Source organism: Lytechinus variegatus, chromosome 14, assembly GCF_018143015.1.
Source record: "Lytechinus variegatus isolate NC3 chromosome 14, Lvar_3.0, whole genome shotgun sequence".
NCBI lineage: Eukaryota > Metazoa > Echinodermata > Echinoidea > Temnopleuroida > Toxopneustidae > Lytechinus > Lytechinus variegatus.
Genome location: NC_054753.1, coordinates 28,996,500 through 29,021,933, shown reverse-complemented (window position 1 = coordinate 29,021,933; position 25,434 = coordinate 28,996,500). Strand labels below are relative to the sequence as shown.

Genomic DNA, 25,434 nt, shown 5'->3' with positions numbered 1-25,434 from the left:
TTTGTTATATTTTTCTTTTTTTTTTCAAATCAATTTTTTGTTGGGGGTGGACTTGTCCTTTAAGAGAGACTTCTGAATTCCCCCTATAGCTACTAACGGCGTAGCTAAATTTATGCTCCAAAAAATAATCACATCGGTCCTCCTTAGCAGGGATGAGGTTACAACATTTTCTAAAGCCTATGAAGCAATTCGTTCCCCCAATCCCTGTGTTAAAAATAGCTGGTTGTTAATACAAGCTTTCTAACAGACATACATGACGTTCAATTTTCTACGCAGGTAACACGAATGTCTGTGAAAGATTGATCCATTGTTTAAAACGTGATAAATGACTTTGTGCTCAGACAATCTTGCATTTGACTTTTTTTAAAGGCAATAACAGGTGGAAGTAAGAAACGAAATAAAATGCCCTTCATAGTCACTTTGTCAAAGCATTTCCTGTTCATGATCATCAGGTGTCGATTCTTCCACATTGCTACACGAATGTGAGATAGCAGATTGAGGTATGACGTGATGACAGTTCTTGACATGTTTCATGGTGGTGTTGTTCATTCGCACGTTGCGTTTTGGTCTGAAGAGAATGATGTAGACTTTGGGCGCGAAAAGGCACGCGAGGCTGACAGTGGCACTGAGGCAGACTGCGAAGCTGACGCTGATGAGCCGAAGTTTAAGGTTAGATGCTGTCAAGATGTAGATCGGCACCATCGCAAGCCAGACGATACAGGTGGTGTAGAGAGTGAAGCCTATGAACTTGGCTTCATTAAACTGATCGGGTATTTTCCGAGTAAGGAACGCGTACGCCGTGCACAACACCATGAGGAGTATCGGGTAAGCCATGTTGAGCAGCGAGAAGTGATCCACAAAGCAATGACACACCAGGTAGACTTCACCATCGCTGGCTTCTGATCGCACAACATGAGGTGGGTTGGCAGCCATCAGGACAGCGGACAGTATTGCCTGAACTCCGATGAGAATGACGGTGATTATGACCTGAGAAATAGGGCTGATGAATTCAGGTCGCTTGGGTGTTGACCGACCATTCTGGAAGATCCGATGAACGCGGTTGGTCTTGACGAGGAGGGCGCTGTAGCACACTGTGAAGCCATGAGACATCAAGAGCTGGTGCAGCCCGCAAACTATGAAACTCGGATGAACGAAGAACAGGATAGACATGCTGTAACACATCAAGACGCCGAACAGAAGCACACTCATCAGTTCTTTCCCTGAGGCTTTGACAAGAGGTGTCATCCGATATCTTATGAAGATAAGACCAATGATTCCTGTTGTGAGTATCCCCAAGATGGCGAAAACAATAACCAATATCGGCCACCCTGTTGCTAGGATTGGCACTGCAGGTACCAGATCACATCCTGTGAAGGAAGCATTGGTTCTGCTTCCTTCCTCGCATTGCTCACAAGTCTGTTCGTCAACCAGATAGTGCGGACTACTGAGGTCACCGCAGGGTTCGCAGCGCCAGCAACACTTATCCTCAAGAACAACCCTTACTTCCCACGGTTTGCATGGTACACCACACTCTGATGTCGGGTATTCTGGTGAGGACAACTTAAATTGGGGTTGAGAGCCGTTCAAATGGATCCTATCTGAGTAATGTCCGATGGTGACGTATTTATATACCCCGGGACTGACCTGTTGGTAGTTGAGCAAGGTATAGAGAGCGGGACCATCACCGTCTTCATCAAAACTCAACTCGGCACCCGTTATACCTGCAGATCAAAAACAGAAAGAAAGTGAATAAGTTCTAGGTAGGAAAAAGGGAAAGGGGTTATTAGATAAAATTGAAGAAGAGAAAGAAAGATGTGAATAAAATAAAGAGGAGAGAGAGAGGAAAAAAGGAGCTTGACAAAAAGAAAATGAAATATAAAAGGTATAAGGTTACATCTTTGAGTACAAGGACGAGGATCTACCCATGTTAGTGAAATACAGTTGCAATTACTTCGCAAGAACTTGCTTCGTAGGAAAAAACAAATAAAACTGTAAAATATGCAATGTTAAAGAAAAACAAACATAGGCAAAATTTTATGTAAACGTAAAGCGAGAGTGAGCACAATTTTGACACAAAATATGAGTCGGAAATTTGTCACGTCTGCAATGGCAATGATGTGGAATGACGTCATCCCTGTAAGTTTTTACACCTGAAGCTAGAAAGCGAAGAAGAGCATCTTTATATAAGTAGGTCGATGGGACGAATGATTCACCGAAATGTTATTTATAGATCAACTTCCGAAAGGCAAGTATCATTAAGGAGAAGCACTCATGAACGTACGTGATCACACTTAATTATGCAGTTCGGTGGAAATCAATGACTATATCCAATACAGGACTGTTTCAAGGAACGCACACTACGCACCTACACCCACACACCCAAAATACATACTCACATCCAAATCCGTCACACACCATTGAGATTTTGATTAATATAGCGGTTCGTCCTGACTTTGAGTGATGACTCTTTCTTTAACTTTTTTTTTGTTTGACAGAGCAGAAGACAAATAACGAGACAAAAGAAGGGAATCCATGAAAACCTAGCGATTCAACTCATCCCTGTCGATATCTTAGTGCATTTTCTTTGAATTTAAATGAGACATTGTTTTAACGGAACTTTCTTTTTAAAAATTCTGCATACAATTGTATCATGAAGATTATGCAAAACTTAACAATCAAATATCTTTATTATTGCTCAAATCCAAATAGTGTAAACAAAACTTAAAGCGTTTTGCTTGTACAATTTTACTCTTTTCACTCAACACAATCTTGAACTTTACTTTGAATATAGGTTCAGACAAACCTCTGAAGTGCACTTTGCTCAGGTACGTCTTCAGAAGATCACCCTCTACAGGACGCATTCCATCGCAAAGTCCTCTTGTTCCCGGTCCGCACAGGTCTGCGTGCATGTCCCTGAGGGCGTAGGCGAAAGCCAGGAGGGCGTCGGCCACGAACTGCAGCTGGTAGAGTTGCTGGTAGTCGTCCAGCAGCGGACTCCGACGTTCCTTTCCCGTGCAGCGACGAGAGAAGACGGTACGGTACGGTGGTCGATGAACGACCCGATTGTGAGAGGCGATGGTATCGGTGTTGGACCAGGTACAGTTGTGCAGGACCTCCCAGTATTCCAGGAACCAGGGGTTCCGGCGGTTGGATAGTGGCAGCAAGCTGGTAAAATATTGGTCAAAACCTGTAAGGATCGGGATTTCGAGAAGATCAACATTACCACACATTATGATTGGTTAACATTGGTTTGACTTTTAAAAAATCTGAGCTAGAAGATCACACTTGTCACCTGTGTCTGCGATATGTTACAAAAATGAAGCCCAGAAAAAATTGCATTCGAAAATACTTATTTAGTGCTTCAAAAATTGAAATATAAAGTGACCAGAAACACCATCTTAATTTCATCCCATACACTTATGTGTACTATTTAGGTGTCTATAAGACGCCTATTTACATAACCGGGGTTTGCCTTTTAGTTTTAGCTTTTCATTCTCAATAATGGTTGTTTTCAGGGTTTATTAGTTCTAATACATGCACTTGTACACATGTTTCATCTTGGTTTGAGAATTTTTTAAATCGGCTGCTCACAAAGTTAAACAATACCTTTTAGAATAGCTTATTAACTTAAGCGAGTAATTGAATATGAGCAGGGATTCGGGAAGAGATCTCCTCCCAATTCCTTGATATGAACAGATGAATAAGCGTTTGGTTGGTGTGTGAAATGGAAAGGGGAAAATAACTTATTTTTTGTGATACATTGTATGTCACAAAAACATGTATTCGATATTCTTTCATAAAAAATATATACTAGTTTTCTAGTTAAGATTTCTTTTTTATATTGTACAGCGACGATTACTTTGAGCACCTTCTGAAAAGAACTCTAATTCGGGTGGACATTCATTAAAATCATTAGTTCATTGAAAACACCTCGTCATGATTGGTGCTCAATCTTTCTTCTTATTCCGAGATAGGCTAACGATATAGGCCTTCATGTATAGTCACCAGATATAGCATCTTATTTTAATGAAGTAGTATTAATAATTTTTTCTTCATTATTACCATCTATTGGTTTGGTTGTCGGGTGAAATGTAATGGCGCCCTCTAACGTTGCTTCATTGTTCAGTGTCTGATACTGTCGTCCGCTCCATGAGTCACTGCCAATCCAGATGAAATGATTTGCTACATGCTTCCTCTGAACGGCTTGCATCAATCTGGAAACGTGAAACTCTTCACTCCAGATTATCACCACTAGAAGATAATTGGGAAGTAATGGGAGTGGAAGTGCAATATCAGTTTATGACGTCATATTTGGTGGCAGCGGCGGGATAAAATGAGTAAAACCAGTGAATCAGGTGACACAATAAGAACAAAAAGAAGTGTGAGTGTGTGCGCGCGTGTGAGAGGGTGTGGGTGAGTGTGTGAATGTGTGTGTCTCCCGGGGGGCACTTACATCGACGAATGGATACCAAGCGCGACCAAAAACACGTAAAAATTATGTCTTTTTCAAGATAGGGCATGTTACGTACGTAACGTAATAAACACAAAAAATAATGAACAAAAGGGTATCTATTTCGCTAGGAAAGCTACGTGTTTAGGGTCTAATTTGCGGGGATGATAAAAGAAACCGGGGTGTGGTTGCAGATGTACACACAGTAGTATGGAAAACCAACCACGGTCCAGTAACACAAAAGTTCGCAATTAATCACTAAATTCAATAGCCTACCAAGATCATCGTTGCACGCGCATTTTCCTCATTAAGCTGAGTAGGGAACCAATCAGAAATGTTCTTTCAAATTAGCGATTAATCGTTATCCTTTATGTTACGGGCCAGAACTACCAACCAATGACCGACATGTTTATGTACGACGGAAGACGATTGGTCACAAGATAGAGATAATGATTATTTTGATGATGGTGATTGATAGAGGTTTCATTTTCTTTGACAGCGCCTCATGAGGACAGCATAGGGTTTTTTTTTTTTTTTTTTGCAGGAGTTTCTGCATTTATTGTAAAGTCAAAATAAATTTTACAATACATAAAACATAATCGTAATATGACATGAAAGTACATTGTAATGTGACAGATTTATAATAGTATAAACAAAATTTTAGACATGAATACAATAAGGATAAGACAAAGTAATGAAAAAAAAGCAAATGCAGTGGCACACTATATAAGCAAAAAAATGCTTGAGCAATAGCAGCCAAAGGGGAAGAGCGCTACATGGAAACCTAATATTTTATACTGGTCCGGGTCTGGAAGAAAATGTTACGTCACAAATCATTAGAAAAGGAGAAAGAAAAAAGAAGAAATGAAGAGTGCGTGTGTGTGCAAGTGGGTGAACGTGCAGGTGTGATACTACGAATACTTCGATAAAAGATATTTTTTCAATGAAGCTTTAAAAGAAAAGATAGATGCAGTGAGTTTTATATCATTGGGCAAATCATTCCAGATGTCTGGGCCGTGATGTCTGATCGTTTTATGTGCGAATATTGTTATCGGGTTTGTGAGGTGGATGTTGGATGAGTGGCGTGTAGGATATGAATGAATGTTGCTGTTGTAAACAAAAATATCTTGAAAGGGTGTAGGTATAGATTTAGTTGAAAACTTGTACATAAAAATGGCAGTTTGGAAAGTATGAATGTCATGAATTTTTAATGTTTTCAGGTTCCGAAAAATTGGATCAGTATGTGCTAAAAATTGCGAGTGAGAGCAAATGCGGAGTGCTTTCTTTTGGAGGCGTAGAATTGAGTCTATTTTGGTTTTGTTGCAATTGCCCCACAATATGTTGCAATATGATATATGTGACAAAATAAAAGAATTGTAAAGCATAAATAGCGATCTTTGGGAAAGACAATATTTCAGTTTGAATAGTATGCCAATACCTCTGGCAACAAGTGTGCTAATATAACGAATGTGGCTATTCCAAGTTAAATTAGAGTCAATGAATACACCTAAGAATTTCGTTTCTTGTTTTTCAGCAAGATGGATGTTATCAATGTTAATGGAGCCACGAAATATATGCTTAGAATTGATGTGTTTAAAGTACATGAAATTTGTTTTGTTAATGTTTAAGGAGAGTTTATTTGATTTAAACCACATGGACAATTTATTCAATTCATTATTGAGTACTGTTACAAGCGTTTCTAAGTTACTGTGTGAAAAAAATACATTGGTATCATCTGCGAAAAGAACATAAGTAAGTAGGGGTGAAGCATTGATTATATCATTCATATAAATTAAAAATAACAAAGGGCCTAAGATAGAACCCTGTGGTACTCCACACTTAACATTGCAAACTTCAGAAGATTTAGAGTTAAAATAAACATATTGATATCGATTGTACAGATAATCTTGAAACCATGATAAAACAATCCCTCTGATTCCATATTTTTGTAATTTATTCAACAGTATATGATGATCGATAGTATCGAATGCTTTCGATAGATCCATGAAAACTCCGACAGTATGCTCTTTTTTTGAAATGGAATCTGTTATTTTGTCGTATAATTGTAAAATTGCATAGTCAGTTGAATGTTTTGACCTGAATCCGTATTGATTAGGAATTAATAAGTTATTTGTGTCCAAAAAAGAATATAGTCGTTTGTAAATTATTTTTTCAAGTATTTTGGAAATGCTTGGTAATAATGAAATAGGGCGGTAGTTGGCGATTTGGCAAGGGTCTTCTTTTTTGTATATGGGAATTATTTTTGCAATTTTAAGTTGATCGGGGGGTTAATACGATCCGTAGCAATATCACACCAAAGAAGCTTACTTCGGATCGATAAAAGTAATATTGGTTACAATAAATCGTTAATATACATAATTGCATATCATCAGCAGGTTTAAAGTCGGCTTTATTGACTGCGACATAAAGGAAAATTTTCTTCGAAATCCATTTCTCTAATTTCCATTTAAAAACGAGATGAAATCATGGATGTAATCACAAACACGTATCAACTTAATATCAAGCTCTTATTATCATATACTATTGTGCGTAGAGTCATTTCATTCCTATGAAAAAAAACCCGCTTGATTAAAAATTGCCACACTCAAATTAGCTTCATTCTAAAAATAAAAAGAAGTAACGCAATCGTTAATCGTCATTACTCTGTACTTTTATTATCATCGTTGTGTACAAATCATTCATATCACCGCCAAACACACGTTTTTAGCACATCCAAAAAAGATACAGGAAAGGCAACATAATCAGAATAAGTGAGGGGGTGGGGGCTGGGGCGAGAATTGTATTTGGCATCAGTAGTTCTACTACCTCTGTGTTCTCCGACAGTTAATCAAATGCGAATCATTTTGATAACATCTTTTTAAAAAAGATTTGATATAGGTTTAGCTAATTTAGACTTATTTATTTTATTCTTTATCAGTTTTTAATATTAGGTTCGAAATATTATAACTCATCACATTCAAATTGAGGGTGTGGGTGTATGACATAATGAACAAATGAAATGAAAACAGAGAACATACTTTTAGACATATAAAAACATGCGAAGATTAATCTATCATACATAAATACAGATTCAGCACAGCAGTCAGATGTATAAACAATAAAAGATACTTTAGATAAATCATTACGTTTGCACTTGTCCCCTAAAAAAGATCGCTGCATATGGCCAAGACTAGAATAGCCCAGCGCATTCCGTGGGAGTTGCTTATGTTTCAAAGAATCGATGGGAGATGTAAATGTATATGGATGCTGCGTGCCAATGATAAAGCTTGTATCATTTCTCAGGATTAAAGCTAAAGTTTGGGGAAGTACCGGGGAAATCCCCATCCTCAGCAAGAGAAAAAAATATATACGAAAGGTAATTAAACGCGTATATCTCGTGGCCTACACAACCTAAGTTATTTCTTTATAGTTTGTTGATCACACATGCTACAAAAAATATCCCTTTCTAATACACAATAGCGCGTTATGAGCAGATTCGCTCTCGCCCTTTTTAGAAATTCAACCTTGGCGAAGGTTTTCGTTAGAATCACTCGCGTTTCGAGTAATATATGAATGTACTTGTCTCTACTAAATCTCTTCCCGGAACGATCTATTGTCTTAATGCAAACTTTTTTAAAATCAAAAGGCGCATCAGATCCGTCAATTTCACCCTAAAATGCATACTAAGGACACATCCTCACAGGGGCGGATCCAGCTTTCGCCAATAGGGCGGCCGTCTCACCCTTTCAAATCTCTTCTCTAACTCATTCACCGGCTATATATAGCTTCCCTCTATTTTTCTCTATCCAATCTCAACGTAAGGCAAGCGAGATTAAGTGACTCAAAGTAATCGTATGAAACCCCCCACCAGTTAAAGGTCCATGAAATTGATGAAAGTTTTAAATAAATGACACAAACAGTCCACATGATCAGGAAAAGGAACTATTTTGCTGACGTCATGATTATCGTTGCTATGGATCTAAGCTGATAATCTTAATTAATTTTCTTAAAATCTGTATAACTTTAAATAAAGCATCAGCAGTAATGAATTGGGCCCAATTTTTATATATTTAGCAAATGAACTAAGTTGGTTAGTATTTCATATTTGCATGTATAGCAAAATTATATTTCTTTCACTTCTGATATCTTTTAAAATCTTATTTACTGCATGCTTAGGAATACACATTATTTCTTTTGAACGATGTTTTCCCTTCTTTAACTTCAATTTATCATTAATCAACTTTTCCTGAGGGCAGTCAAGTTTGTTGTCTCTCAGACTCGAGGATCGGTCTTGAGGGTTATACTATCGATTGCTGCCGATGGTAAGGGTCATTGCCTGCCTCGTAGAAAGTCAGTCCTGGGCCCCGTCTTACAAAGAGTTGCGGTTGATCTGATAAACCACAACTATGGAAAGCCAGTAACATCAACATAATAAAATGTATGTCTATTCAAAATATTTTCTAGATATGTTGGATATTCATACATTCATTAATTTATTGAATATTGAGTGTGATTCTCGTTGATTATACATATATATAAAGGACATTGTGTAAATTTCCAGTAGAAAGAATAATGACATTGATGGATTTCCATACAGTTAAGGTTGATGGTTTTGAACAATTACTGGTGGGCCATGCATGCCTGGAAGGCATGCGTACCAGGCACCAGCTCCATGTTTTGTTCGGTCTTGAAGGTTGTTGGTGTCTTGGGCTTCGGGTCTTGAGCTAATATAAAGGTCTCGTACTCTGAAATGAAGCACATAAGTCGCTCTGCTTGTAGGGCATCAGTCTCAAGGATTGTCAGTCACATTGGCCATTGATTTGTGCATGTCTACTATAGGCTATCCCTCTTAAAGTTTGGCACCCTTAGTTTCCCAGGCTATTATTCCTTGGGTGTTGAACTCGAGAGCTTGTGTCGCTAACTTCGTTTAGGTAGACAACCCATCGTCGTAAATGATTAAAAGAAAACAATATTCTTCCGAATAGAAATAATAAATCAAATCAACGAAAAAAAGCACACCTTTAGTAACAAGGTAACCAAATACCTGAAAAAGCATGGGATTTGTTGCTCATTCTAATGAGATGTTTTCATCGTCCTATCTAGGCTACAAAAACTGGGGTACGATCTTTTAGGGTAACGAAGTGTGCTCCTTCCTGATACATCCGCAAAAAAATTGGTTAAATATTCCAGAAAGTCCCATGAAATATGAAAAAGAGACCTTCATACATATTTATTTAGATAATCACTGATGGGATAGATCTGGGAAAAAAGTAGAGCGTGGTCTCAAAAACATAGGCAACATTTTATCACTGAAAGGAAATATCGATGAAAGTTTGAATTTTTAACACCAAGCTGCCAAGATGAAACAAGGCAAAAGCAATTTTGTGTCGCCCACTTAAGAAAATAAGCAGAAATATCGTGATTTGCGAGGGCACGCAACAGAATTGTATCGAAGCTTAATTGGGAAATGACTGGGATGGATAACACTTGTCATGAGAGCCTTGCACGTAAACTTTAATGTTGATCTGAAAATGAGCTTTGACCTTATTATGTTACCTCCGACTGCAGCATAGCATGCAGGTCCCCCAAGTCCATCTACCATCCAAGTTAGGTTGAAAAGCGACTTACGGTTGTGGATTTAGGTGTCATAAGAGAGTCTTGCATGTAAACTTTAACGTTCACCTGAAATTGACCTTTGACCTTACCATGTGACCTCCGACTGCAGCATAACATGCAGGTCCCCCAAGATCATCTACCACCCAAGTTTGGTTGAAAAGCGGCTTACGGTTATGGAGTTATGTGTCATTAGATTTGTGACGGACGGACGACAGAAAACGGACGGACGACATTTGGATCCCTAAGTCTCGCCTTCACCTCTGGTGGGCGAGACAAAAATGGGATTGGGGAACATATAAATAAAAATGGACAAAATATGTTTATTTGGTGTAATAGATGAAATAATGATTTAAGAAAATCGACAATGCTTCGGTGACGTAAATGGCAGTTCTACGACATGAAAAGAAAGCTTGGATATTCTTTTACACAAAATATCAAATTAATAATCGGGGAATTTTGATGTAAAAGCTATTTTTTCTCGATTTATCGACATTCCGTTTTCCTCTCTAACACGTCCGAAATACTCGTATATCCATTTTCAAGTGAACGTAATATAAGGCAGAGGACCTTCCATAATTATTTCAGCATTCTTGTTTTATAAAAATTGGTATTGTGATACTGGAAAATGTATTCTTATCCATGCAAGTCAGTCAAGGATTTGAAGTCAATATGAATATCCCGAACCATATTTTGTACACGAATCTTGGTGTGATGTCGGGTAAGTGCTATAAATGGTCTTTCGTGCTTATTGTTCTCCTTCACGGGCTGCGTCAGTATATTTTGACATCATGTGTGTGAGGGTGTGTGTGTGTTGTGGGGGGTGTGACCTAACTGTGATGTCATTGCTTCACAATAAGTAACTGAATGTGAGGGGGGGGGGGTTAAACAACTAGGTTTACCCGGTCCCGATCGTTCTCTTTTGATAACATTCTTTCTTCTCATTTCCCTTGTCTCCCCTCTTTCTTTTTCCCATCCGCTTTTTTTTCTTCACTACTACAGAATAGCCATCGAGGAACCACCCTCGCTGCCCCCTCGTTCAACGCCTCTATACCTGTTCCCCTTCCTACCTCAATCCACCCCTCCCTGCTGCACGAAGATCAGTGTCCTAGCTGCCTCCTATAAATTGACCATTCACGCGACTGTAAAAGATACCGTGTTTTTGCATCAAAACTTGGGTCTCAATTAATTACGGCAGATCAATATGCAATAGACAGAGCGAGGACAGTGTCCAGGGAATTAAAATAGAAGATCAAGCAACTATAGAGTATAAATATTTACACTTTGCCAAACGCATAGTGACTTGAATTTCTCGTTGACTTGGTAATGTGTTCCTTGGCAATTCGGAAAAATGATATCTGCAGAACGCAGAGGATATATCAAATGTGCTACCACTAGAAATAATGGTTAGATTGAATATGGTTTGGGAATATAAATTGAGATTGTGATATGGGCTGTCCAGGGACTTTAATCTTCTATGAAGTACGATCAAATCAAGAGTATAATCGAATATGGCATGAAGAAAAATCCTTTGAGTAAGTGTAAAATGAGATGGAGGTACAATGACTGTGGCTAATACCGGGGGCTGTTAAGAGTGCCATTTCAACTGCCACATTGTCGTAACGTGATATCTATATATTATATATATATTTACGGGAATGAAGATTTATTCTGAAGAAAGTAATCAAAAAGTTTATTTTCATATTTAAAACACATCAGTAATTATGGCAATTGTTCAAAATATATATCCAAGAAAAAAAGACGTATTATTCAAATAACACAAACCTACTTTAGAGTAGCGAATTTCATCAGAAAAATTTAGTTTTATAATGCCAACCGGTTATTGCAACAGGTTACAATCAAATGTACATCCCGTTTTAAATAAAAAAAATTCAATCATCGAACAATAACGATCAAAACAGCCTAAAATATAACGTTTCTACTCGTTAGGATTTTATGATACCCCCACCTATGCACGTCCACACCCATAAGATCAGCCACACCCCCATACCCACACATGCACCATAACACAGTTACCAACACACCCTATACAAACGCCCATTTATACACATACCCTCACACACCACCCTCACACACACACCCTCACACACACCATCACACACCACCCTCGCACACACACCATCACACACAAACCCTCACACACACACACACACCCACACCCTCTCACACACCCCCTCGTAGTGACCCATTTAAGCTAACTACGTAATCCATCAACTGCCACTCCATGTCATGTTCAGGGGTGTGAAAACAGTTGACATTTTACTACCCTTCAATCACTAGCCGCAGCTTCGGGAAAGGTTAATATCTTACTTAGATTACTTTTTGCAATCCATCATTCTAATGGGGGTAGGTGACCACCAGTTGAAATCGAACGCAACCTGGTTTATAACCAATCGGGAGCCCACATTAGCAATTTACGAACGATTTCGATTAGTTGCGTTCGAACGCAGGACTTTATGCAACGGCCGCCAGAGCTATCTATGCGAACAGGTTCAATCCGATTTCTGTTAAATATTGACCGCTTACAAATATTGTTAATGTAGATGTGCTAACAGACCATAACATTGGTCTAAATTTAGACATAGAGACCTGAAACATTATTTGCACACTAATCCCAGATCAATCTCAATTTGAAATCAATTGACTTGGCTGATGAATTAAGAATTTCTTTACATACTCTGACATTAGCTAGCCGGTTGAGTGTTTCGGAAAGCTGTAAATTTACTTTCGATGTTTCACATAACTAGAATAATGTTTTCTGAGGTGCTAAGTCAGCTATATGAGGATGGTGGTGATTTTTATTTATGTATTTGATATCTAAGAAAGCATGAATGCTTGTAAGCAAGCTTCCACAGGACAGAAAGCTTAAATCGTCTCCGAGGGACCGGTGATGAGGATTAATTCCATCAACAGAAGGGGTTAACGTCGTGCGTGAAGTCTTTGGTAACTTGAGAACAGCTTTTACACCCACCTGTTCGAATGGTCCTTGTGGATAAAGTAAAATGAGCCACGTATTGGTGAATATGTATTTTGTAATTCCAATTAAAAAATTCTCATGCAGCTAAAAAGAAATTACGTTGATGACGGTTATAGGGATAGGTAAAACTTCATAATTGAACAACTTCTCTCTCTCCCCTGCTATCTGTCTTTCTTTCTCTCTCTCTCTTTCTCTTTCTTGCTCTCCAATTCAATTCCGCGGTTCAAAGCCCGACTTTTTCGAAACACCACACATCAAACTAATTCCATCTTGTTGCCAAACAAGATCGACACATGTAAAGCGAACTGAAAGGATCAACAATCCTTTTTTCCACTAAAAATCTTCTCTACGAGCTTGTTTATTAGCTTGATATACATCATGTACACGGTAAAACATAATCCTACTGAATGTTTGAAACATTCGAAACTCAGAATTTTCACCATTTAGATCCATTTTAAAAATCCTATCAGATATTCCGATAGGGGAGGAGTAATATCACGACCAATACCTCTTTTTTCTCTCTTTTACTAATTTTCCCATTGTTCATCTTTTCTCCCCATTTTTTCTCATGTTAATTTCTTGAAAAAAAAATGGGGGGATGTCCCATGCCCCTTAAGGGCCACCCTTGAACGTAATACAAAAAGTACTTTCTCATAAGAGATAATGAATGCAATAAATGAACAAAGTTAAGATTTGATCAACTGGCGTCACTTTTGGTTAAGCATTTCGGAATGAATTTAGTGAAGGTCACATTTTATCGTGACCGCGCGAAAAGAGGTGGAGCGACAGTAGAGATCAATATTTCTTCGTGTATATTGATGCAATCGACCCATGATACAACTTACATCAGCCTCAAGAGTCCTAGACGATACACGATACTCGATCGGCAAACATTACCAATCATTTGACCGATCAAAGTCCGTAGCAAGTCAACCAACACACTATTCATGCTCGGGTCATTTCACTTTGTTCATTATTCCACCTCATTCTTGTTTCTCCTACCAGTGCTTCATAGATTCTCAGATTACCGTTTCTGAGATCACTTGAAATGTTTCTCCGTTATTTTGTTACCGCTTTTCTACAGAGACTTTGCAAATTGATTTTTGACAATTCAGAGTGACTGAAATTTACAGCCACCCTCGTTCATTCGAAATGACATGGGGTCGGTTGAAAAAACGCAACTTTAAAAAAAAATCAATCGCAAGACGTAAATACGAGCGTTTCATGAATTGAAAATCAAGTTGCGTTTGATCACAACTCTTTCTGAAACAAGCCCACTTATCTCTTATTGAGCCAGCCATTTCAAAACATTGCGAAGTAAACATTTAACAAGAATTTGTGTTGCATTTTTTTGTCATAAACAGAATCACAAATATCACAAAGAATAATATCAGGTCCATTTATTTAGCGCAGTTACTATGTGCATAATTATACTCAACTGCCCTTTTAATCTTAGTATACATCACCCCGGCCGTAGTTGAGCCGCCATGATGCCATATCAGCGCTAAAGCGTCAAGGAATGAATCATGCCGGGTACCAATTCACCTCATCTGGGTCGAATGCAGCACAATGTGGGTAGAAAACACGGCATTGCTTAGATTCGAAACCATGTCCCTCTGATTGAAAGACGAGTGTCGTAACCACTATATCACGACGCCCCCACAAACGCTAGAAAGTATAAAAAATTCAATTTGGATTATTCTTACCCATAGTGATATCCCATGTGGTCTATACCAAGAATCAACTCAGAGATGAAATTTCATAACCGTTGGGTATATTTTGGGTTATATAAGAAAACATAATCTAGCCTTCTTTGAAGATATAAATAATCAAATCTCAAGATACAAAATATTAATCCTTCGAGCTAAATTAAAGACTTCCATGGTAACTGGACCTGTTTTGACATCGTTCTTGCCTTTACGAACAATATAATGCTATATATTACTCAAATTATTTTCAGATTTTAAGGTCAACTTGTTAGTATCCCATTCACTTCTTTTTCGATCGTTATCGTCCAGCTCATAATTATACATTTTTATCTAAAAATCACTACGAGTACATTTTGCTGTCCCAAGACTCTTCCGAAATTGATATTTCTCTCCAATGAATGCTTTTTCAAATTTACGCGAGTCGACCCTGATGAAAAAGACAAGATTTCTTACACCTCTGTAAAGCAAATGACGTAAGCGAATATTCCTCCCGGTTATGCAAGTTAGCAAACAGTTGATGAATTTTCTATGATGTTTATTTCATAACAAGATAAGCGTATTATTTATGGAGAACGAGGGGGCAATCATTCATGCAAGCTTTGATGATAAAGAACCAAGTACAGACTAATCACTGTCATCGCAGAATACGGAAATCCTCTTATTCCCACAATTATCTCTCATCACCGCTTACCCATTAAAGTATCACGCTCTCTTCTCTACTTTTCTTATTTATTCATAATTAAAGAGTGAACTTTTTAAATAATTCATTAAATGTATTGTATTCATTTTCATCTCTCCTTGAGCAAAATTCTATACCTTTATCATTTTTTGTGCGTCATCAGATTTTAAAAGGTGCGTGCGTGATGGTGTGTGTGTGTGTGTGTCGGGAGTCTAAGTGGGGAGGATGTGGAATGGGAAATACTTATTGTGGAAATTATGGATTTTTACACTGTGTAGCAGAAATCAAATCAAGTATATAATTTTGTTTGGGGACTATATGCAGAGGGTTCTCATTATAACGAGCAGCAATGTAATAAGATCTCGCTAGTATAAGGGATTTGATCTCGAAAAGTGTATGTGTGTGTGTGTGGGGGGGGGGGGATATTCCCCAAGACGATCCCCTTGCGTCATTCATACAAAATTTTCTTGAATATACTGTGTTCTCCATTAGGTGAAAACTAAAGATTCTGTTGATGTTTGGTTTTTATGTGAGCTACATAAATCCATCACTTTTGTTGGCATTTGTTTTATTCTGTTATCTATAAATAACATTTAATTCTGTGATTTACTATCTGAATTTGAAAACACATAGAGTTTGAACATACAATATTGTATATATTGAAAGGTAAAGAAAGAAATTTTTAAGACAATATACAACGAACTTTTTAGAAGGTGGACACACTTTGAAGAGTGTTTTGAAACTACACCGGAATCTATTTTCATCTACCCCATAGCTGTTGAAAAAAAAAAGTTTTATTTTCTTCATTTCCCCAGATAAGGCGTTTGATTGGATATCATAAAATTGCTATGAAAACTTGTGAATAAAACCATTGATATTCGCTCTATGCTCCATAAATCCCGATTTTAATTTCATCCTTCTTTAAATGAGATTGCTGTAATCTAGAGGGCATAGCCGAGTGCAAGTGTGGGCTAATTGGCAGTCTCGTTTTCATTTATGCGAGACTGATATACGAGAGCTCCCCTAAGGATATAAAAAGATGATTAACGTGTCTGGAGTCGGTAGTATCTTAGGGGAATAATTTTTTTGTTTCTGCAAACTATTAACCAATAAGTGCGAATGTTCAGTAGATGTAGCCACTTTACACTTTTTGTTTTATCATCTCTAGAAAAAATGTACTAATTTTACTTATTTTATACTTGTTTGATATTCACTACCACAGGAGCTGAAGAACTCAGACTCTGCAACATCTTTTAAGGACAACCTAAAATTGCATTTGTTCACCAGCAGGTACTAGTTTTGAAGTCAGACAGTTTCCTCATTTGTAATTTACCCTTTCTTGTACTTTTCTTAGTTCTCTTTACTTTTATGTTTTGCTCTCTTATAAGCGCCTTGAGCATTTAATCAAAATGGAAATGACGCTATATAAATCATATGTATTATTATTATTTGTAATTAGGTGCGCGGCTGAAATAAAATAACACGAGTGTACCAATGGTAGCCACTTCAGGACAAATTAGCATGACATGGTATCATCATATTTCTTCATTATAAATTGCCAACTATCTGACTGAACATGCTGAAAGATAAATTGAATGTCTCTATGGTAGGGTATTTGATATGCGTCTGCCGATATCAAATAGGAATTTCCAAGCTCATCGCCTATTGATGGAGTATTTAAAAATTCATTATCATTATAGGACAATAATAGTTAAGTCATATTACAAACCGGTTTGAAATCCCATTTGAAATAAAGTAGCACAAAAAGGACAAAACCTTGAAAACAAACTCTCTTGTCTTGGGACCTCACTTAATTTGAGCATGGTGGATGAGGTGGGATTTGGAAGGCCAAATTATCTCATAAGTTTAATTGCATTGTTTAAATCCCGCTCATCGAAGACGGGTGATAACCACCATATTTAATGAATATCGATCGTTCTGAATTCAGCCTCCGCAGTATACAACCGAACACAAATTTTATTTCGGCTGAAACCCACTTTCTTCTTTCCTCTAATTACTTGGGAACGAATTTATTTGATACCGGAGAATAAACTTAAGTATTATCCTATATTTCCCTTGTGTAAAGAGGTATTATCCTGGAAAAATTGTGAACTCAGCCAAGAATGATTATAACATACAATAAAAGTAGACTTATTCTTAACTGGTCAAGATTTCGAGTTCGGATCTTTTATTCCCGTTTTAGGTCACAGTCACACAAGAAACCCGACGTCAGACTCACTAATAGACCAGAAAAGACAAAGATATTTTGATTTTGGTCTATATCATGAACAGTGCGTCATAAAATAAAAATAAAAACCCCTACGATGTGGCATATAATCTCCTTTGATGTTGTACAAATGAACAGAAATGCCTATTATTGTTTCATCTTCTTGGAAGATACTTTAAAACATTGATCACAATGGACACACAATACTAAAATTACTTACTTGTTCCATCACCTATTAAAATATTCATCCATTGTTTTTTCGTCTTTAGTATATTTATAATATGATGCTACATAATTCACATAATCATTCAGTTTCAGTTTAGTTTCATTATAATTAAACTATAAATAGAAAGAATTTCAAACAACGGGGGAGTTACATAAATATACAAATCAAATGTTGACAACATAAGACAATGTTGATCATATTGAATATTATGATACTCTATTTTTCTTTTGGTAATTTTCTTCCAGATAGGTACGATTATTACTGATAAACTAATACTTCGAATCACCCCGTCTCTTTGAATCGGGTATTTTATTTTGACTGCTCTTTTCCCAGGTGCCCATGTACACTTCTCAGTTTGCATTGCGTCCTAATTAATGAACTGACTCTCACCATTTCAAATCATGCTCCTGATTAAAGTGTACCCGCCACCTACACTGCAAAACCGCGGTGTTAATTTAACACCAGTTCGGATTATATACATGATCACACCAGAGAAGTGTTAAAACAACACCGGTTTGGTTTTGGATTAATTCCAGATAGGCGTTAATACAACACCAATCAGTGTTAAAACAGCATCGATTTAATTTCAAACCAGCGTTGTTTCAACACTTCTCTTGTGTGTCATAATAGATTCCGGACTGGTGTTGAATTGACACCGCAGTTTTTGCAGTGTAAGGCAATTATCACGGTGTACCCGGGGATGAGTCCCTGGTGAAAATACTAAACCACAACACGCCTTTCGTTTCGGTTGCCTGTCACTACGGATCAGGAATCAATACATCTTCATCGAGGTTTAACCACGTACTTTGGCAATTTTTTAGACACATTTCTATGTGACATAGAGTGGATGAACAGAGGTACACATAATTTTCGATTTAATTCCTCATATCCATATATTTCATTCATTCATTCATTCCTTCCTTCAATCCTTTCTTCCTTCCTTAATTCATTAATTCATTCATTCCTTCATTCCTTCCTTCATTCCTTCCTTCATTTATTCATTCAGATACGTAGGGTCGTGAGATTGTAACCCTGTCATAGATTGTGTTCCTTCAGCAAGAAATTTAAACACATATGTTGCACTCGACCCAGGTGAGGTTAATGTGGTTACCCGGCAGGATCCATTCCTTCGATACAGCAATGACCGCAGGAAACGACAGCTCGAGTTAAACCTGTGGTAATATTAGGTTATATAGCTTGTACTATATGAATTTCTGTTATCATTGATATTATGAGATGGATTAACTTTTAGACTTTCCTGGGAAGTACGCGATGACTCCTGTTTAGGGTGCATGTGTCGAATTGCATGCTGGTTATACCAATAATCGGGGTAAATGTGTGTCACTGCATGCTGGGTACCCCAATAATCGAGGGCACCTCGGTTTGACTGTTATCTCTCCTCGTTTGTTCTAAATGAAGGGTGACATAAGAAGCTTCTGAGCCGAGCATATCGAAATTGCAAGGGCCTCTATAGCTGAACGATGTCTCTTTCCATCTATCACATCAATATGTTAACAAACGATGACACAATTTATTGTACAAAGTTAGGCTTTAGCCCGGCTTTAAACCTGGGAACTTCAATTCATCGCAAAAATACAGAAAAGCGTCTATGGATAGTTAATACGAATCATTGTACAGAGCATAAGCCTTTATTTGAGGAAGAGAAAGTCAGCTCGCGCTTCATAGCGTATTTTCAGGGCTTAAGTCCAGAAATAATGCATTTTGAAAAGAATATATATATATAACTATAGAGAGTACTAGTAAGTTAGAAAGACCCGAACCTAAAAAAATGAACGCACCATTATATCCCGCACACCTCTCTCATCCACAATGCTTAACTACTTCCACAACCACCAACACACCCACCCACTCACTTTTACTACATATTATATCGGACTGACACACGCACGCACACCTTCCAACACACCTACACTGATACACACACACACTCACCCCTCCTCAACGGCAATCTTTCACGTTCATGCGCACCCACACACATTGGTTCTATCTTCAAAAATTCATATTGGAAATTGTCAGGCTGTAATAAAAATCAAAACGAGGCATACTCCTCTCAAACATCAACTACACAAATCGATTTAAGGGGGTTCAAGGTTTTTAAACCAATCAAGTATTCATTTTGTTTTGCATAGAAATACAACTCTACCTTGATAACAACCACGCTACCAGAAAAACAGGATATTCCGTTTGCAGCACAATCGAGTCATTTTCCGTTTCATATCATATTATACAAATAGCATTTCAAATACATTTTTCCTATTACTGTTCTCGTTGGAGATTAATATCCGGTAAAAAAAATACATCATAATACGTACCTTTGCCTACACTTTTCGTTAATCGAGACCTAAAAGCATGTTAAGTAATACATTACTTGGTGATAGGCGATTTTTTTGTTCTTCTCGTCATCAAGTATGATGAATAAAGCATAGTAGTTTGAGTTTAATATTTAGAGGTCAAGTCCACCTCAGAAAAATGTTGATTTGAATCAATAGAGGTAAAATCAGACAAGCACAATGCTGAAGATTTCATCAAAATCGGATGTAAAATAAGAAAGTTATGACATTTCAAAGTTTCGCTTATTTTTAATAAAATAGTTATATGAACGAGCCAGTTACATCCAAAATGAGAGTCGATGATGTCACTCACTCACTATTTGTTTTGTTTTTTATTGTTTGAAGTATACGATATTTCAATTTTTACGAATTTGATGATGAGGACCTCCTTGCCTGAATCACAAAATGTTAAAATAATAGAATTCCACGTGTTCAGGGAGGAATGAAACTTCATTTCACATGGCAATGATGAGAGAATCAAAATATTTCATATTTCAAACAATAAAAAACAAAAGAAATAGTGAGTGAGTGACTTCATCAACTCTCTCATTTGGATGTAATTGGCTCGTTCATATAACTGTTTTTGTGAAATGAAGCGAAACTTTAAAATGTCCTAACTTTCTTATTTTACATCCGATTTTGGATTTTGATGAAATTTTCAGTGTTATGCTTGTTGAATTTTTCTCTTTTTATTCAAATCAAGTTTTTGTTGGGGTGGACTTGCCCTTTAAATGAAAATACATTTCCTTTATGAAATGTTTTCCCAAATTGATGAAATTATGTTTATAGTGAAAAGAATTAAGTTAAAACATCTTTATCGTCAAAAGTGAAAACCACCTATGAGAACCTATCCCGAATGAATTGCCATAAAGTTTATTCGATCTTTGTTTCATTGATTAATTTCTTTATATATTTTTTGTTAACCTGCTCATTTATCCATTCCTTTAATTATTAACAATGTAATCCATTTATTCATGTAATTAAAATGGTTTATCAATTGATTAATATTGAAGTCATTCATTCATTCCAATTTTCTGATTTTTGTTGACCTGCTCATTTATCCATTCCTTTAATTATTAACAATGTAATCCATTTATTCATGTAATTAAAATGGTTTATCAATTGATTAATATTTAAGTCATTCATTCCAATATTCTGATTTCTGTTGACCTGCTCATTTATCCATTTCTTTAATTATTAATAATGAAATCCATTTATTAATGTAATTAGAATGGTTTATCAATTGATTAATATTTGAGCCATTCATTCATTCCAATTTTCTGATTTCTGTTGACCTGCTCATTTATCCATTCCTTTAATTATTAACAATGTAATCCATTTATTCATGTAATTAAAATGGTTTATCAATTGATTAATATTTAAGTCATTCATTCATTCAAATTTTCTGATTTCTGTTGACCTGCTCATATATCCATTCCTTTAATTATTAACAATGAAGTCCATTTATTAATGTAATTAGAATGGTTTATCAATTGATTAATATTTAAGTCATTCATTCATTCCAATTTTCTGATTTCTGTTGACCTGCTCATTTATCCATTCCTTTAATTATTAACAATGTAATCCATTTATTAATGTAATTAGAATGGTTTATCAATTGATTAATATTTAAGTCATTCATTCATTGCAATTTTCTGATTTCTGTTGACCTGCTCATTTATCCATTCCTTCAATTATTAACAATGTAATCAATTTATTCATGTAATTAGAATGGTTTATCATTTGATTAATATTTAAGTCATTCATTCCAATTTTCTGATTTCCGTTGACCTGCTCATTTATCCATTCCGTTAATTATTAACAATGTAATCCATTTATTCATGTAATTAAAATGGTTTATCAATTGATTGATATTCAAGTCATTCATTCATTCCAATTTTCTGATTTCTGTTTGTTTTATTAATATCATTACGTTGAGAGCCATTTAGGTAATCATATACTAATTGCATAATTTTTGTTCACTGTAAAAACTGTGGTGTTAAAACTGACACCAGTTGGTTTTGAGAGAGGACCACACTCAGAGGTGTTAAAATTACACCCTAGAGATTAATTATAACACCAAAGAGAGTAAATGTAACAACCAAAGGTGTTGTAATAACACCTATGGGTGTAAGCCTAACACCACCAATTTAACACCGGTGTAAAACAACTGGTGTGGTCCTCTATGTACAACAGTTAACACCACAGTTTTTGCTGTGTTTGATATGTAATTGTGGAGGCCTTCGGTTTGGGAGATTGCGAGTTTTTCAAATAGATGAGGGGGAGGGGAGCTCCTTGGTATCAAAGTATTCAATATCCCTACAATTAAAGGACAAGTCCACCCCAACGAAAAGTTGTTTTGAAAAAAGGGAGAAATATCCAACAAGCAAAACACTGAAAATTTCATCAAAATCGGATGTAAAATAAGAAAGTTATGACATTTTAAAGTTTCGCTTAATTTCACAAAACAGTTATATACACATCCTGGTCGGTAAGCAAATTGGCAGACTGATGACGTCACCCACTCACTATTTGTTTTGTATTTATTATATGAAATATGAAATATAATTTTCTCCTTCTTGTCAAGTGAAACAAAATCTGATTTCTCCCTGAAAATGTGGAATTAACATTATTTTAATAGTTTATGGTTATTAAGTTGGTCCTTGTCAAATCTGCAAAAATTGAAATATTGTATTATTCAAACAATAAAAATAAAAGAAATAGTGAGTGATGGACATCATCGACTCTCGCATTTGCATATCACTAAGTTGTGCATTTAACTGTTTTGTGAAAAATAAGCGAAACTCGAAAATGTCACAACTCTCTTTTTTTACGTCCGATTTCGATGAAATTTGCAGCGTTATGTTTGTTAGATTTTTCTATATCGAATCAAATCAACTATTTTCTGGGGTGGACTTGACCTTTAATACATAAAAAAATAGTGTTTATCATCCAGTATACTGTATAGGTTAAAACTTCGACATATGAACTAAACCAATATATAAATATAAATGGGAGATGGGCTATCTTGCAAACCACTTTTCAAAAGACCAACGTCATTACCCATAATCCCCAGGCTGAAAATTAGAAGGGAGGATTTCGACTTCAAATCTCAAGAATCATCAAGTGAATTGTGCGATTGTCGATTCATCGGTCAAAAAAACCTATATCTTGAGGGCTATGGTCTTATCTCCTATGTATAAAGTGGGTCACCATCCTCAAGGAAATACAGGATCTATAGGAAGTACGGTTTGAGGATTGAATAATGAAAATGCATTTAGCATGATAAGGGGGAGGGGGTAAACACACAATACTCTTTCTTCTCGGGGTTGTAATAGAGACATTTTCTTCGGATCACGGAAGATAAAGAGCCGGGATCTTACATCTACAGGCGACAAAGGATTGATCGGGAGACCGGTGATGGAGAAATAAATAAACCTTTACAAAATTACAGGCATGTAGGACAAAGCGAAATGTGGGGAATTTAGCAAAGGATCAGCGATTGGGATTTTTGCAGAAAATGAAAGTACTAGTCCTATTCTATTCATAACTAAATTTCTAGGACGCTATTCATTTTAGTTTCTGAGATATGAGGGAATTTTCGCGGCGATGTCATACAATTATTTTTTTTCAATAAAATGCGCGAATCCCATTGGAAACATGTACTGTAGCAGAGCAACAGAGCGATATGACGTTTTGACTGACCGCGATTTCAATGCGCGCAGTCAGTCAAACCGTCGTATCGGCACTGCATCGCTTTTTCACATGCAAAGTAATTAACTTTGCATGTGAAAAAACGATACGAGGCTTTCACTGCGGGCATTGAAATCGCTCTTTTGCAATATTTTCTCCGATCCTTGGTTTTGCAGTGTTTTGTGTAAAAATAATGATACCAATGTCAAGCAATTGTCTTGGTCTTTCCATCCATGTATTTTTCTAGCAATGAATATGTTGTGAGGCTGGGAAACTTATGGGGTGTGAAAATTATAGTAAACTTTGAAGTCGATTTTCTCTGAAATGGGTTTGCACAGTCGTTTGAGTGATACGACGGCTTGGATCACCGCCGACGCTGAAACCGTTAATTCAGATCAATAGGGTGATTTTTGTTTTACCCTCGCACTGCCAGCAAATTCAAACTCCGCCCCTGAACATCCAACGTTGATATAATCAAGAATCTACTTGGTCTGGGAAAATCATGACTTTAAACCACATTCATATTAGAAATTTATTTTACATGTGCCGAGTTTATTTAAGATGCATTTTGAATAAATAATATGAAATCTTGAACCTAGGATTGAATGAGAATGAATATAACACAAACTATGATACTCGGCTGGACAAAACCATCCAAAGCAATGCACACGAAGAATCCGTGTATTCTATCAAATCTTATTTAGTTTCCTTCTATAGAGAGCTTGATTTAAACCGATTTAAGCCGATAATGCACAGATCTTGATGAATAATTTTTCCCGGGAAACTATGCGTCCTTGCATGATAACAACCACCAATCATACTTACCTCTAGCCGTGGATTTAAGCAGCAAAGCAGAAACGATATCGTCGTAGTACGTTCCAATCCCGTCGGTGACGTCATGTGGGAATACCTGCGTGGTGGCTAAACAGATGCTGCGCGTCTTGACCAAGCGCGTCAGGTCCTCGACGGCGCGCACTGCGTAATTTGATGTGTCGTGTACGATGGAGACGTAGGTCCAGTTGAAGCGGTCAAGCAGGTCCAGCATGGCTATGGCCTGGTACCGGTCTGGGGGAACCGTACGAAAAAGGTAAGGGAAGCGGTCTTTGTTACTTAGGTCATTGATAGTTGCCCAATACGCCACCTGAAAGATATAAGATACAATTATGTGGTAACGAAGGTGGCTTTCAATCGCATAATTAACATAATCATCAAAAGAGATGTGTTTTTCGAGAAAAAATCTGCTTCAGTAAATATCACCTTGCTGAAGAAAGTGATTATGGGCCGAATGAGAACTTGTGAAGGTATATAAATTAGGTGACGCTCATCAGTCCTAATCATTATATATTGTTTTTGAAAAAAAAATGCATTCCTTGTTATTTAGGAACTATTTTGAATTTTGTTGGGGTATACAACACAAAAGTGTATTAAAATCAAGCATTAAAAATCAATTCTCATCAGAGTAAACGGACCAAATTCATTCGAGCTAGC

General features: G+C 36.7%; 1 protein-coding gene across 1 annotated transcript; it reads right to left on the bottom strand.

Annotated features, from left to right (window-relative positions):
• On the bottom strand, window positions 1-25,084 carry LOC121427704 (metabotropic glutamate receptor 8-like). Its single transcript, XM_041624228.1, has 4 exons — window positions 24,772-25,084; window positions 4,063-4,251; window positions 2,804-3,187; window positions 1-1,721 (listed from the first exon to the last, which is right to left on the bottom strand). Exons 1-4 carry the CDS (start codon window positions 24,989-24,991, stop codon window positions 424-426), a joined length of 2,091 nt encoding a protein of 696 aa, XP_041480162.1. The 5' UTR covers window positions 24,992-25,084; the 3' UTR covers window positions 1-423.
• Between the last annotated feature and the right edge of the window lie 350 nt (window positions 25,085-25,434).